The 13,782-nt window shown below is 40.4% G+C and overlaps 2 protein-coding genes across 19 annotated transcripts in view; one reads left to right on the forward strand and one right to left on the reverse strand.

The window, feature by feature from the left end:
- Positions 1-626: 626 nt before the first annotated feature.
- On the forward strand, positions 627-3,961 carry cd8a (CD8a molecule). Its single transcript, XM_022744928.1, has 6 exons — positions 627-873; positions 1,021-1,338; positions 1,449-1,532; positions 1,640-1,744; positions 2,007-2,046; positions 2,452-3,961. The coding sequence occupies exons 1-6, from the start codon at positions 825-827 to the stop codon at positions 2,501-2,503; spliced, it is 648 nt and encodes a 215-aa protein (XP_022600649.1). The 5' UTR covers positions 627-824; the 3' UTR covers positions 2,504-3,961.
- A 93-nt stretch (positions 3,962-4,054) lies between these two features.
- Positions 4,055-13,782, reverse strand: part of cast (calpastatin) — a 36,276-nt gene continuing 26,548 nt past the window's right edge. For 14 of the 18 annotated variants that reach the window (XM_022744911.1, XM_022744914.1, XM_022744927.1 and 11 more), the window contains 25 exons: positions 12,929-13,015; positions 12,513-12,683; positions 12,248-12,298; positions 12,042-12,146; positions 11,789-11,905; positions 11,532-11,645; positions 11,307-11,429; positions 10,180-10,266; positions 9,968-10,072; positions 9,715-9,831; positions 9,479-9,592; positions 8,948-9,058; positions 8,641-8,715; positions 8,213-8,317; positions 7,936-8,052; positions 7,717-7,830; positions 7,523-7,630; positions 7,333-7,440; positions 7,146-7,238; positions 6,867-6,911; positions 6,639-6,776; positions 6,103-6,189; positions 5,544-5,573; positions 5,136-5,242; positions 4,055-5,012 (listed from right to left, as the gene is read on the reverse strand). In XM_022744911.1, the coding sequence (XP_022600632.1) occupies positions 5,144-5,242; positions 5,544-5,573; positions 6,103-6,189; positions 6,639-6,776; positions 6,867-6,911; positions 7,146-7,238; positions 7,333-7,440; positions 7,523-7,630; positions 7,717-7,830; positions 7,936-8,052; positions 8,213-8,317; positions 8,641-8,715; positions 8,948-9,058; positions 9,479-9,592; positions 9,715-9,831; positions 9,968-10,072; positions 10,180-10,266; positions 11,307-11,429; positions 11,532-11,645; positions 11,789-11,905; positions 12,042-12,146; positions 12,248-12,298; positions 12,513-12,683; positions 12,929-13,015 (2,421 nt within the window). In that variant the 3' untranslated portion in view covers positions 4,055-5,012; positions 5,136-5,143. The remainder of the gene's footprint in view (positions 5,013-5,135; positions 5,243-5,543; positions 5,574-6,102; positions 6,190-6,638; positions 6,777-6,866; positions 6,912-7,145; positions 7,239-7,332; positions 7,441-7,522; positions 7,631-7,716; positions 7,831-7,935; positions 8,053-8,212; positions 8,318-8,640; positions 8,716-8,947; positions 9,059-9,478; positions 9,593-9,714; positions 9,832-9,967; positions 10,073-10,179; positions 10,267-11,306; positions 11,430-11,531; positions 11,646-11,788; positions 11,906-12,041; positions 12,147-12,247; positions 12,299-12,512; positions 12,684-12,928; positions 13,016-13,782) is intronic. The other 4 variants (XM_022744921.1, XM_022744912.1, XM_022744925.1 and 1 more) reach the window with 4 other exon arrangements.

The following is a 13,782-nucleotide window of genomic DNA, read 5'->3' on the forward strand; positions in this document are numbered from 1 at the left end:
TAAATGAACTCTATCAGAGTGATATTATCACCATAACAACAGTATTAACACATTATTAATATACAGTGTGTAAAGGCCAAAACTTAGAGCACTGTCACAAGCTGGCTCAGAGTGAGTGACAAAAAGTCACACGTGAAGAAAGGGCCAAAATAACATGTATTATGAATTTACTATACTAAAATACAATAATATGGTATTACAGATGATAATTTTTTGAAACTGAAAGGATATTGTGTTAATCTTACCACAATATGTCATATTACACACAGGAGGGAGGTCAAAGTCAATCACAGAGCAGATTCTTGCTTGAGGAAATTCATTGGGCCAAATTTTTTGTTCACATTTGGGTGTGAAGACAAGTGTCTTGAAATGTGTAATGTGCCATTGAATGCACAGTTTGATTTACAGAAACAGCGTTGTGTTTAGTGTGAGGTGTTCTGCTACACACACCCAGACAGATAATAAAATGTGCTGTGTGCTGTTTTTTTTTTTATTTTCCTACCTCATCCTTCTCAGCCTACATACTGTGCAGTGCTGCACTTGTGTGTCAGTAGATTGTGGATAAAGACTGTTCGATGCTTCAAACCAGAGGCAGAGGAGTGTTAAGTGCAGATGGGTGGGCTCCACTTCAAAACCGCTTGCAGACCACGACCGTGCTGCAGGAGGTCTCTGCAAAGCGCCACTGCAATGATCCCATTTGACACCAGCAGAGAAGAAGGTTACAGGTGGGGCGTGGTTTGATATCTCACTGAATTATCTCTTGGCAGCCTCCAACAAGCACCACAAAGACCTGTGTAGTAGCTTTTGTCGTCTGAAAGATTAAAATGGACCAAAAATGGATTCAGATTCTGGTGATTCTGGTGTTTTATCAACGTAAGTTCAACCTAAATTTTACTGATAAATTTATTCACTACCATGTGACAGCTTTAAAGTGTTCTCTGGTCTTTTTACTTTTGCGTGCTTGAAAACAGAGAGGTGAATTATAGCTTATTAATGCTCACATTTTATCACACCTTTTAGAAATGGCTTCAGGAGCTGACAAAAAAGCAAAGGACGGGGACGAAGTGGAAATTAAATGCGCGCCTACTCAGACGTCCTCTATGGTCATGTGGTTTCGAGTTCTGGACAACTCAGACATGGACTACATTGCATCTTTTGACATAAATGGCAACTTAAAAAGTGGTACTTCCCTCAAGACTGTCTTCAATAACAATAACATGAAGAAAAATATTCTTACGTTGAAATCCTTCAGCAAGAGCAGGGACAGCGGCCTCTACTGCTGTGCCACATTGGTGAAAAACGTTCTGGTATTTGGCGAAACAACCCGACTGAGTGGAGGTTAGTTTTGTTTCATAAGTCTGGTCTAATCACGACATGATGGATGCTTTTCACTAACACTTTACATTGTTCCTCTTTGTCTTATTAAAAAAAAAAAAAAAAAAAAAAAGTTGAAGTTCCAACACGTCCACAGGACATCACTACCAAACCAACTCTACCCACAACTACCAAGGCCTGTGTTTGTAACAAGCAAGGTAAATGTTAATATTTAACAGTGCATCAAAACATCAACACATCACTTGTTTACTGTGTAATTCCAGATTACAGTCTTGGTGGTGGTAAATGAGGTCATGTTTTGTAGGGGGAAAAAGTGACATGTTTTGCTCTCCAATCATTCTGGGCCCACTGGCTGGTGGCTGTGGCCTTCTTCTTCTGCTCCTCATCATCATCACCTTTTACTGCAACCGTAAGTTCATCTTAAATCTACATCTTAAACCTAAAAGAACAGCCCTCTTCTAGGCTACCGTTACATCTCGTTTTTGTTGAATGATGCGCTTTGGAAAGCTGAAACCTGTTGTGTTAAATTCTACATTTTCCTCCTGAATTTTTCAGTCTGTTATTTTTTCTGCCTTTTTTTATTTAAACTTTGGTGACTTTGCTGTAATATAAGTGTAATGATTTGCATGAGTTTTGCGTGAGTTTTAAATAATACTTTTGATTTACTGTAGATACGAGGACACGGAGGTGCCCACACCATTACAAAAGAAAGTAAGCTACTTATTTAACTTTTTTTTTTCATTTAATATTGTCTTTCCACCTGGGGCCATAGCCAGGATTTTAGAACTGGTAGAAATACAGAGGTCATTAGTTTAAGTCCTCCGACCTCATCACAGACATCAAAATGAAAGTGTCTACATTTTTGTAATTATTGCTTTTTTCCTTTTACTTATTGACTTAGCTGTCCAGTTATACACACACACACACACACACACACACACACACACACACACACACATATATATATATATATATATATATATATACATATATAAATATAAATGTTTACAAAGGTTTCCTGATTCCTTTTTAATTCTATTGTGAACACAGAACTGAGTCACTGAAATAATCTATTTTCTGATTATTATTTCTAAATACTTTGTTTATCTTGTATAGACCACGGACGATGCCTCCTGGAAAACAATTGATGACCAACAGACACGTTTAATGTAAATGGCTCTAAAAATGTCGCTCTGCAATTATTTTACAGTGTTGTGTTAATATTGCAGAAATAAGTCTTCATCTTATTTAGTTTTATGACAAATTCACAGTGAATAATTGGCAACCTAAAATAATCTCGCTGTGTGTGATAGAAAATATAACAAGTGTTTAAAGTGGTTCAGTATTCAACGCATCAAATACTTTGAAAGCTTTTCATTAGTTCACATTACATTGTGGTTTCATGGTCGATGACGCCGCCCTGTCACATTCAGTTTGAACTCTTTTAATGAAATAACATGAGACGACATGATTTTCTATTTATCCAAGCCCCACGAGTCTTGATAAAGACAGAAAACAGGGAATGGAAACCGAATAGAAACCAAGAACATTAGAATTCAGTATTCTGATTTGTTTATTTCCCTTTAGAAATTTATGAAAATGTATGTAATCAATTTTGCTTTTGTATAGATTTCACTTATAGTTACATGTACAGTCTCTGCTTTTAACAGCCCATGTTTTCTTTCCTTTTTAGAATAGTCTCCCTACACAGATTTTTGACCGTAGTTATTGTAATTTAGTTTTGTGATTTAACTTCAGCCCTGAAAAAATCAAATAACTACAGTTAAGAAAATGATTTGCTCTGCTTAACATTCTGTCCTGCAGGAGGCTAACTTCAAATTTTGAAAACTTTAAATAACCTTTTCTACAATTTTATATAGTTATCTTTTGATTCTTTTTTCTCACAATTCAAATTTCTCTGGTTTCAAAGTAATGACAAACAAATAGTATTTTTGTTTTTTAGAAAATGGATGTACAGTATTTCACAATTATCCCACTGTCTGAATTTTTGTAACTGAAAAACAAAATTGAAAAAAAAAAGAAGAAAATAATGAAATAAAAGAAAATAAATAAAAAATAAAATGTAGACAAGCATTCTTTCTTGGCTGCAATGAATTGTAGTTGTCTTTATTTATGTTGCTTTCTTTCTTTCTTTTTTTTTTTTACACATCAAACCCACTCACTTGAATCCCCCATCAGTCATTCAGGGTCTTGGCACAAAAATATAAAGTTAGAAGTTGAAGTTTGTTTTGTTGAAACCCCCCCCCCACGTCAAAAGGAAGTGGGCTGCTACAGCTGTATGCACAGTGAAAAACCACTAAGTCGAGAGAGAAAAATATTTTAAGAGGAGATTTGCTTCCCGTTCTGTTTAATACGAACACACTTCCCTTGCACCTGAAAGAAAACAGTCTGTATTGATTTAACATTGCAGTTATTGATTCTTCCTGCTATATTTGGCTTTTTTTTTTATTTAAGACAGTTCATGTTAACTTGAGTTTCTTGTTTGTAGAAACCAGACTCTCATATAACAACTACACCATTCTAATTTTCATATTTATTTTATTCAATTAGTTTTCCCACATCTAAAATATCTCTCATATCTTTTGACTCACACCAACACACGCAACCTTTGACATGACGAAAAAATAACCTTGGGGAAATTATAGTGATGTGACTTTACAGTTGAAAGCTCTTTGTAAATTACACAGTGTTGTCTTATATAGAGCAAAAATTTTTTTTTTTTTTTTTACAGTATACAAAATGGCAGTTTACAAAGCTTGTAACCACCTTGGTTCACTAAATGCACTTCTAGACACCAGTAATCTTTTTCTCTACATGGCCAAATACATAAAAAAAGACCCTTCTCGTGACAGATATTTCTCTACAGAAAGTAAAAGGCATTTGCAAGAAGCTCTCGGATACAGAATTAAGCAGAACACCTCCTGGAAATCCTCCACATATTTAATAATGTAAACTATGTGCTGTCCAAAATAAAAGCAAACTAAGCTGTACACTAGTGTCAATGGCATCTGACATCAAGATTGCACAAACATCCCAATACTATACACCCACTCCGTACTGCTCCCACGCAAGCTGACAGTAACCACTGCTCCAACCAACATCACAATACCACCAGGCTTACATAACAGGTGTGTTGTGATATTAGTGTATCATTGGAAAGATAGAAACTGTCAGCTGAGATGTACATGCAGGACTCTGATGAGCAAACCCTTCCTTTCTTCAGCACATTCAGCACAACAACCAGCAGAACATTTGTTTTTTATTTTTTACATCTATTAAACTTTCTCTTCTCTTTCCCCACAGTTTCCCTCCTTTCTTTGTCTGTTCATCGCTCACTCTTTACATCGATCTTGTTTTAAAAAGTCTTCTTTTCATTTGCTCCAAAGATAGAAACCAAAAGCTCCTCATTCTTGAATACATGTCAAACCGAACAAGAAAGGTGCTGCACGCAGAGAGTGTGCGTGTGTGCATGTGTGCGTGTGTGTGTGTGTGTGCGTGTGTGTGTGTGTGTGTGTGTGTATGTTATGGGCATGTTTAGGCTTGTCTTTCATCCAGTATACATTCTTGACGATCTAGAAAAAAGAGAATAATTTTCCGGAGAGCAGCTCCCTCACTGATGCGTCCCTGTGGCCTTGAGGACAAATTGCCCCAACAACCTGCAACAACATGTGCCACATGAAATGTCAGAGGAAAAGCGTCGACATTTATCCTCATTGTGTTTGACATGTTACATTTTTTTTATCAGGTGAAATTGTGAAAAAGATGACAGCAAACCTTACCAAGTGCTCTAGCTCTTGCCTCCCTGCTTTGTAGATCTTGGCACAACGTCTGAGCTTAGCTGCGCTGACAGCTGGTCAGTGGCAGACGGCTCTTCAGCATGGTGTTTCTGAAACCCAAGGTTACAGTTTTTAAAACATATATAAAATGGACAGAAGAAGCAGCACTTTTGCATGCAATAATTAAATTAAAATTAAATACAGATTTGATGTAATTAGTTGAGGAATTTGACACGAGACAAAGCAGAGAGAGGAGAGTGCATCACATGCAGCTGTGTGCAGCCAGCAGGAGCAGATTGGCTCCACCGATCGTTTTTTGCGCTTTGGCTTAATTATAAGCGCACAGATTAATTTTGTAATGGTGCATATCCAGCTTTATTTAGGTTGCCATTCAACAGGTGATTTTCTTACTTTTGACTTTGACTTTGACTTGCTCTTGCCCTGTAACAAAGTTAACACCTTGGTTAAGCTCAACAGCTCCACGTTGCTCTGTGAGGCGGTGACCACTGATACAGTAGATGCTAGTAAACGGCCGATAGAGGGCGCCATGTAACAACGACAACTTAAAGTGTCTAAAATTAGTAACATAATGTACTTATGGACTGCCATTCTTCAGTAACAGATTTTTTAATAGTAGATGTCAGGCTGTACAAAGATTCAGATCTGGGCCTGTATTCATCACAATGTTTCTTAAGTTCAGACTTAAGTGAAAGATCAAAGTAGAAACCCTTCACTCTTGCTCCAATTTAGGAATAAAAGCTATTCATAAAAATTCTTACCGCTTAAAAATACCCTTAAATTTAACACAGCTCACAGCTACAGTTACACAGTAGATCCAAGATGACTGCAGCACACTGGGCTGGGCCCTGGTCTTCAGTTACTCTTTTAATTTTATTAAATAAAGGTGAAAGAGTAATAAATAACACCGACAGATGAAAGAATCTTGATCTCACGCAGATTTTCTTTTTACCTTTGATTTGTCTGTTTTAGATTTGGACTCTGGGGCGTCTGGGAGCAGGGTGCCAGACAGGGAGTCCAGAACAGCACCAGCCATTGGCTAGGAAAGAAAAAAAAAAGTGATAAACAAACTTATCAAACATGATCAACTCATAATCAGTTCATGTACTAAACTAGTGCAGTAGCCCATAGTACTTTAGTTTACAATCAGAAACATTTTTGTATAGACCAATGTCCAACTTGTAACTTTCATTTGTTAATTACTAGGTAGAATTATTATTTAATTATTAAGGATGGTATCTAAGAACCAGCACAACATACTCTAGCAACCTTTTCATAGCAGACATTTTGCACAGGTGGAAATAATACCATTAACAATGGCTAATTTACATTAAGTGTCCCAGTAAGCCGTTCCAGTCAACCAGTAAGCACAATACCAAGACCCTGGAACTGCCTCACCTATATGGAATGCAGCTATGTCAAAATATCATACAGGGGTACAGGGTCGTATAGGGACGAGGTGCAAAGGTAGTTTAGTTTCTGTGCTACCTTCAGGGGCTCTGAGTCGAGCACAGGAGGTTCCAGCTTTGTTGTGGCTGCAGATGATGCAGCTGGTGCAGCAGGCTTGGGAGCAGCAGAGAAATCACAGGAAAGCAGGTCTAAGGCTGTGTTATCATCCATGGTCTTCTACAGGGCAGAGGAAGACAGGGGATTAAATGCCATCTTCACATTCTATTTAAAAAAAATAAATAAATGTTATCTTTATGATGGACTTACCTCCTTTGGTGCTGCAGCTGCTTTTGCCTTTGCTTCTGCCATTTTCTTTAAAATGAAATTGATGTACATGAGACACACAGTAAAGCAACAATGAACACCGTACTTTAAACAAACATGTCCCAGTAAACATTTAAGTAAAAATCCTCAAACCAAATTACCTTATTCTCTTATCTAGAATTAAAAGAACAATAAAAGTCATACAGGGTCAGTTATCTGTCACATATTGTAATAATTAGCACACACAGTATTCATAGTGCACAAATGTAGAAGTCAGTTTACCTTAAGATCTTCCTCAGAGGGCTGATACTCTGGAGGCAGCGTGTCGTCTCTCTCTCCCATCTTAATCAGCTTCTCCTCAACAATCTTTTTCTCCTGCAACAACCAAACAAATCAGGACAGCTGAAGTTATTGGCAGACCACTGAGGAGCATTCTGAAATTGAAAATATTCTCTCCGATGTTGGCTACCTTGACAATGTCTTTGGCAGGAACAACTGGGATGGGCTGAGGGGCGGGTGTGATATCCTTCAAGGTGTCTGACAGAGCATCCAGGGCGTTGTCTGCTCCTGCTTCCATCTGAGTGCACAAACACACAGACAAAAAGGTTATAACGGAACTTTTTAGAGGTTTTAGAGACTTAAGTAGTTTGTGTGTTTACCCCTGGTTGAGTTTTTGTGGGAACACAAGCAGCAGACTTCACCGTCGGAGCAGCACTGGAGGCAACAAAGTCTCCCGCCAAGGCATCCAGAGCAAAGTCTCCAGAGGACTGAGGGAGGCACAGAATGAGATTTATAAAATCTGTGTAGGCAGGGATTACTATGTTAATATTGCTTCCACCGATCAATAGTGTACCTGTGCAGGAGGAGCTGAGGGGGTGACAACAGGAGCCTTGACTGCAGGAGCTGTAGAGGAGGTCATGAAGTCTCCAGACAAAATGTCCAGAGCCTCACCGGTGCCCATGGAGGGCTGCAGGAGGAGAGCGAGGAGGGACATGGAGGAGAGGAAATAATGAGGAACTGTGTGCTTTAACTCAGCTCATATTGCTTATGAGTGAATGTGTCCCAGTCTCACCTCAGGTTTAGGAGGAGCCAGTTTCATTAGTTCCTCCTTATTAAACCTGTAATCTGGAGGGAGTGTGTCCTCGCGTTCTCCCACACGCACACCCTTCTCCTTCTTAAATTTTCCCTCCTATGAAAAGGGAAAAGAAAATCTCAAACTCACAAAAATACACATGAACTTACACATGCACACATGGAAATAAACAAGAGGAGGGCATTGTGCCATCATGGCTCTAAACGATACTTTGATTGGGTGTGTGTATGTTGGTGAGAGATTGCGTGTTCCATACCGAGACAATGTCCTCTGGTCTGAGTTTGGGGGATTCAGGTTTTGGTACATCAGCTGGCAACGTGTCGCCAAGAGCGCTGAGAGCATCCAGAGACAGAGAGTCACCCTGAGGAGAGAACAGGACATTGTAATTTAGCTGTGATAATTTTGATAGCAAGCTCAGGTTTCAAGTTTCTCTATTTGTCACATTCACAGAGCTACAGAATAAAACAGTGGAAATAAAGGGACGCTCAGTTACTATGAGGGATCAGATAAAATAAAATAAAATAAAATAAATATGTACGCATGCACATCTATATATATATATACAAAACATACATACAATTTAGGTTAGTCTTCAAAAATAAGTGAAAAAAGTAAAAAGACAATCCAACACAAGAGAGGGTAAAGTAAGACATCATTGTCAAAGAACAAAAGTGTTATGGCTACCTTCTCAATCTTGGGTTTTCCATGTTGTGGTTGAGCAGGCTTGACATCAATTCTGCCGGGTGGACAAACTGTCCTCTGCAGAGAAACAGGGACATACAGTACAATGAGACATGTGGACTGAAAAGACATGGGACACTAGAGGATGCAAGGAGCGACACACACAGGTCAGAGTAGAAACAAAACTATTTCTATTTATTCTACTAACTTGGTAAAGAGACTTATACTATAGGAGGACAAAACAGTTCACAGATATGCAAACACACATACACACACACACACACTCACACATTCACAGCTATAGCTTTACCTCTGGTATCTTGGTAGAAGGAGGGACGGGGGCCTGAACTCCAGAAGCTTTAGTTGGAGCCACAAAGTCTCCAGCGAGTAACTCCAGAGCTGATAAATTCTCTACTTTGCCCTGGAAAAGTGAGACAACAGCTGTTAGTGGTAACACAGAGCTCCCGCTGACATAAAGAAATAAAATTAAAACATTGTTAGAAACTAAACTTATTTGGTTTCTTGCAGAGAGTTTCTTGCAGATTGACACCATTCTCTCACTTTACAAAACAGCTAGCTTAGCTAAGCGCAAAGACTGGAAACAGGAGGAAACAACCAGCCTGGCTCTGTCCAGAGGCACAGAGCCCCCTGTCCCCTGTAAAACCATAATTTGTCTTTGACTTATAATGTGTATATATTAAAGAAACAGCACCAGATCCTACCATCACTCCTGTTTGTTCAAAAATAAAATCATCTGTTGAAGTGATTTATCTGTACATCACCCTGCTTTTGGCTGATTTTGGCTGCAAGCACTAATAAAAACAGCATATCAACAGCGTACCTGTGCAGGAGGAGCTGGGGGGGTGACAACAGGAGCCTTGACTGCAGGAGCTGTAGAGGAGGTCATGAAGTCTCCAGACAAAATGTCCAGAGCCTCACCGGTGCCCATGGAGGGCTGCAGGAGGAGAGAGAGTGAAGGATCAATGTGTTTACCTCACAGTTGGACATCATATGTAAAAGCTCCACACTATAAAGTATGATTTTAAGAGCCTTAATGTGAATGTGTCCCAGTCTCACCTCAGGTTTAGGAGGAGCCAGTTTCATGAGTTCCTCCTTATTAAACCTGTAGTCTGGAGGAAGTGTGTCCTCGCGTTCTCCCACACGCACACCCTTCTCCTTCTTAAATTTGCCCTCCTATGAAAAAGGAAAAGAGGAGTAAATAAGGCATCCTCTGGTGAGAAAAGGTTTCTGTGAGGAACTGAAACACAAATGCAACAGAAATGTCGGCAACAGGAGGCTTTCTGTGTCAGTGAGTGTTTGTGTCCCATACCGAGACGATGTCCTCAGGCCTGAGTTTGGGGGATTCAGGTTTTGGTTCGTCTGGTGCCAACATGTCGCCAAGAGCACTGAGAGCATCTCCAGATATAGAGTGACCCTGAGGAGAGAACAGGAGATTGTGCTTTACTGATCTGTCATACATTGATAGTTTCCCTATGGTAATGAAAAATAGGAGAAAAAGAAATCTTTAAATCTCTATCTCACCTGATCAGTTTTGATCTTGCCGTCAGTGGTGTCCTTTCTAGTAGTGGCTTTCTTATTAGCAGGGGGAACTGCAGAAGATTCAACTCTCTACACCAGACAAGACAGATTACATTAAATTTATACTAATAACCTGACTGATTTAAGAGTTGCACTTCAGTGATATGTGACATAACATTAGAAAACTGTCATTTCCGTTTGAGACAGTCCCTAACTTCAGCTCATCGATTTCAGCTCTACTGTCAAGTCAGTAAGGTGCCATGCAGACTTCAATACGGGATCATGAGCTAAAAATAACAGCTAGGCAACATCAGCAAAGCCTTATACTGTAACGAACAAGAAATCTAGGGAAATGAATGGACAGATCAATGTCAGAATATTGAAATTAAAACGACCAATACCTCTGTATTTTTAGCCTGTGGCCTATTTGTTTATTCATTCACTAGCCAAAGCGCTTATCCTTTTAGGTCTGCGGGGGGGCTGGAGCCAATCCCTGCTGACATTGGGCAAGGGTATGGTACGCCCTGGACAGGTCGCCAGTCTTATCAAAGGGCTGACACTCACATTCACACCTATGGGCAATTTAGAGTCACCAATTAACCTAAACCTGCATGTTTTTGGATTGAGGGACGAAGCTGGATTACCTGGGGGGAAAACCAACGCAGGCACAAGGAGAACATGCAAACTCCACACTGAAAGGCCCCAGCCGGCCGGCAGGTTCGAACACAGAACCTTCTTGCTGTGAGGTGACAGTGCTAACCATCGCATCATCTTGCCAGTATTTGTCACTATTTCTTTAAAGCTTGGCAAATCTGCATCGTAGGAAGTCACTGTCCTGGCAGGTAGCACTTCCTGTTCAAACTGTCGAGACAGCAGTCACCCGGATACTGAGGACAAAGTCTGACTGATGATTTTGACAGACAAGATCTGAAATCTAAGATTTATGGACGTTTATCCTTGATGGACATTACAGATCATGCTACCACTGTAATGTAAGAGTGAGTTACTCTGACTGTATCAGTGTGTGTATGATGTCTTAGACTGACTGATTTGACATATGCGTACACCTACAGCAGAACAAAACGTATCAACAGATTCGATAGGCCAAGTGAGAGCTTGCTGCACTGTACCGTGGCAGTGGAAGCTGAAAGTCCAGCCTCCAGGGAGAAATCGTCTGAGACTTTCTCCATCTTGGCTTTCTTGTCAGCAGGAGGAGCAGGACACACAGCCACAGGGGGAACTGCAGAGGCTTTCTACAATAATCAACAGAGACGTCATTAGATGAAAGAAATGAGATACTATCTTTGCTTGTATTATTTTGTCTACTGTTTTCCAGTTATAAATCAACAGCGTACCTGTGCAGGAGGAGCTGGGGGGGTGACAACAGGAGCCTTGACTGCAGGAGCTGTAGAGGAGGTCATGAAGTCTCCAGACAAAATGTCCAGAGCCTCACCGGTGCCCATGGAGGGCTGCAGGAGGAGAGAGAGTGAAGGATCAATCATTATCATGCATTTATTGATGTGTTTACCTCACAGTTGGACATCATATGTAAAAGCTCCACACTATAAAGTATGATTTTAAGAGCCTTAATGTGAATGTGTCCCAGTCTCACCTCAGGTTTAGGAGGAGCCAGTTTCATGAGTTCCTCCTTATTAAACCTGTAGTCTGGAGGAAGTGTGTCCTCGCGTTCTCCCACACGCACACCCTTCTCCTTCTTAAATTTGCCCTCCTATGAAAAAGGAAAAGAGGAGTAAATAAGGCATCCTCTGGTGAGAAAAGGTTTCTGTGAGGAACTGAAACACAAATGCAACAGAAATGTCGGCAACAGGAGGCTTTCTGTGTCAGTGAGTGTTTGTGTCCCATACCGAGACGATGTCCTCAGGCCTGAGTTTGGGGGATTCAGGTTTTGGTTCGTCTGGTGCCAACATGTCGCCAAGAGCACTGAGAGCATCTCCAGATATAGAGTGACCCTGAGGAGAGAACAGGAGGAGAAATGAATAACTAACCCCAGAAAGAAGAAAATGAGAGCAGTGGAAGGTTTCAGAGAGAAATCCGAAGCAGTTTTCTCCACCTTGTTATCAGCAGGAGCAGCAGGACATACGGCCACAGGAGGAACTGCTTTCTACAACAGCAAACAGACACACCACTTATTACAATTAAGTAGTAGAGTATAGCTGCAACTATCATTTGTAAGTAGTTAAATATTTCACTTTGAGGAATTGTATCATGTAGTAATAACTCAGAAAAACAGGACGTTCAAGCACCTTTAGCGCCTCATAAAGTTTTAAGCAAAGTATTTCTGTAAATTTCAAGACAGATATCTGACACTAAAGTACCGTAGCAGGAACAGAGGGAAGTCCAGCCTCCAGAGAGAAATCATGGGAGGCTTTCTCCATCTTGGCTTTCTTATCAGCAGGAGGAGCAGGACACACAGTTTTTACAGGGGGTGGTGCAAAGTTAGCAGGGCCAGCAGATGAGGCGCTGACACTGTCAACATGGCCTTTCTTCTATATATTACATGGAGAAAAAAAAAAGAAGGTGAGGATTTGTTAGACTTTTAAAACAACAAAAACATTTGCTGTCAATTTCACACAAGACTTTAAGGGTACACAATACCATCTTCAACAGACATGCCAAACTGGGAATTTTAAATATGGATTTTTGCCATGAGGGTACATGGGATGGTGAAGGTAGAGTCTGGACAAACAACTGAGTGCTACATGCTACACATCTTTGCCTTGAGGACTCTGACCTCTTGCTTCTTGGGTGCAGCTGGATCAGTGGAAGTCATGAATCCAGCTGAAAGGGAATCCAGGGCCTCGTCTGTGCTCAGTGGTTTCTGAGAGAAAAAAAAAAACCCCACCAGATAACGACTCAAAACTTATTCTTAAAATAATCTTTGCTGACTGACTTTAAAAGGAATGACTCCACAGTATGCTCCATATCAGCCACATGATCCTCCACTAGAGGGCATGTACGACTAAGTCAGAAGGCAAACAAAAGGGCAAAATAATGCAAACCAGACTGCATGTACCAATAGGGAAGGAAAAGTACAGGCACACCCTTAAAATTCCATGGAAACAGAAAAAATACAAATACACTGCCTAAAAAGACACATTCGACGTATAGAGTTGAGTAGATTTAGCAAAAACATGATAAACACAAAAACTAAAATCACAACTCAAACACAACTCACACTGGTGGAAAGTATCAGGGTGGAAACAGATCATGAGACACAGAACCGAATAAGACTCTTGCTGGGCAAGATGACAAAGTGGGAGTTGGTTGTGATGCAAATGTGGGTGTGTTGAGGTTGAGTAAATAGTAACCTACATATGGGTGGATATCAAAGCGTGTAACAGATGTGTCAGAGCATTCGTGTGTGTGTGTGTGTGTGTGTGTGTGTGTGCGTGTGGGGTCGTACACATATATCTACTCGAGTGTTTGGGTTTGGTCGGACAAGAGCGAACAAGTTCGAACAGAGAAGGTTGGTCTTTTCCTCTGTTTGCACCCACCAGTGCAATGAGACATTCCCCACTCTAGAGGAACCAGCAGATCACACAGTGGAAACAGTGCTTCCTGTATGTGTGCATGTATGTGCGTAAT

This window comes from Seriola dumerili, unplaced genomic scaffold (genome assembly GCF_002260705.1).
Source record: "Seriola dumerili isolate Sdu_G_001 unplaced genomic scaffold, Sdu_1.0 BDQW01000088.1, whole genome shotgun sequence".
Taxonomy (NCBI): domain Eukaryota; kingdom Metazoa; phylum Chordata; class Actinopteri; order Carangiformes; family Carangidae; genus Seriola; species Seriola dumerili.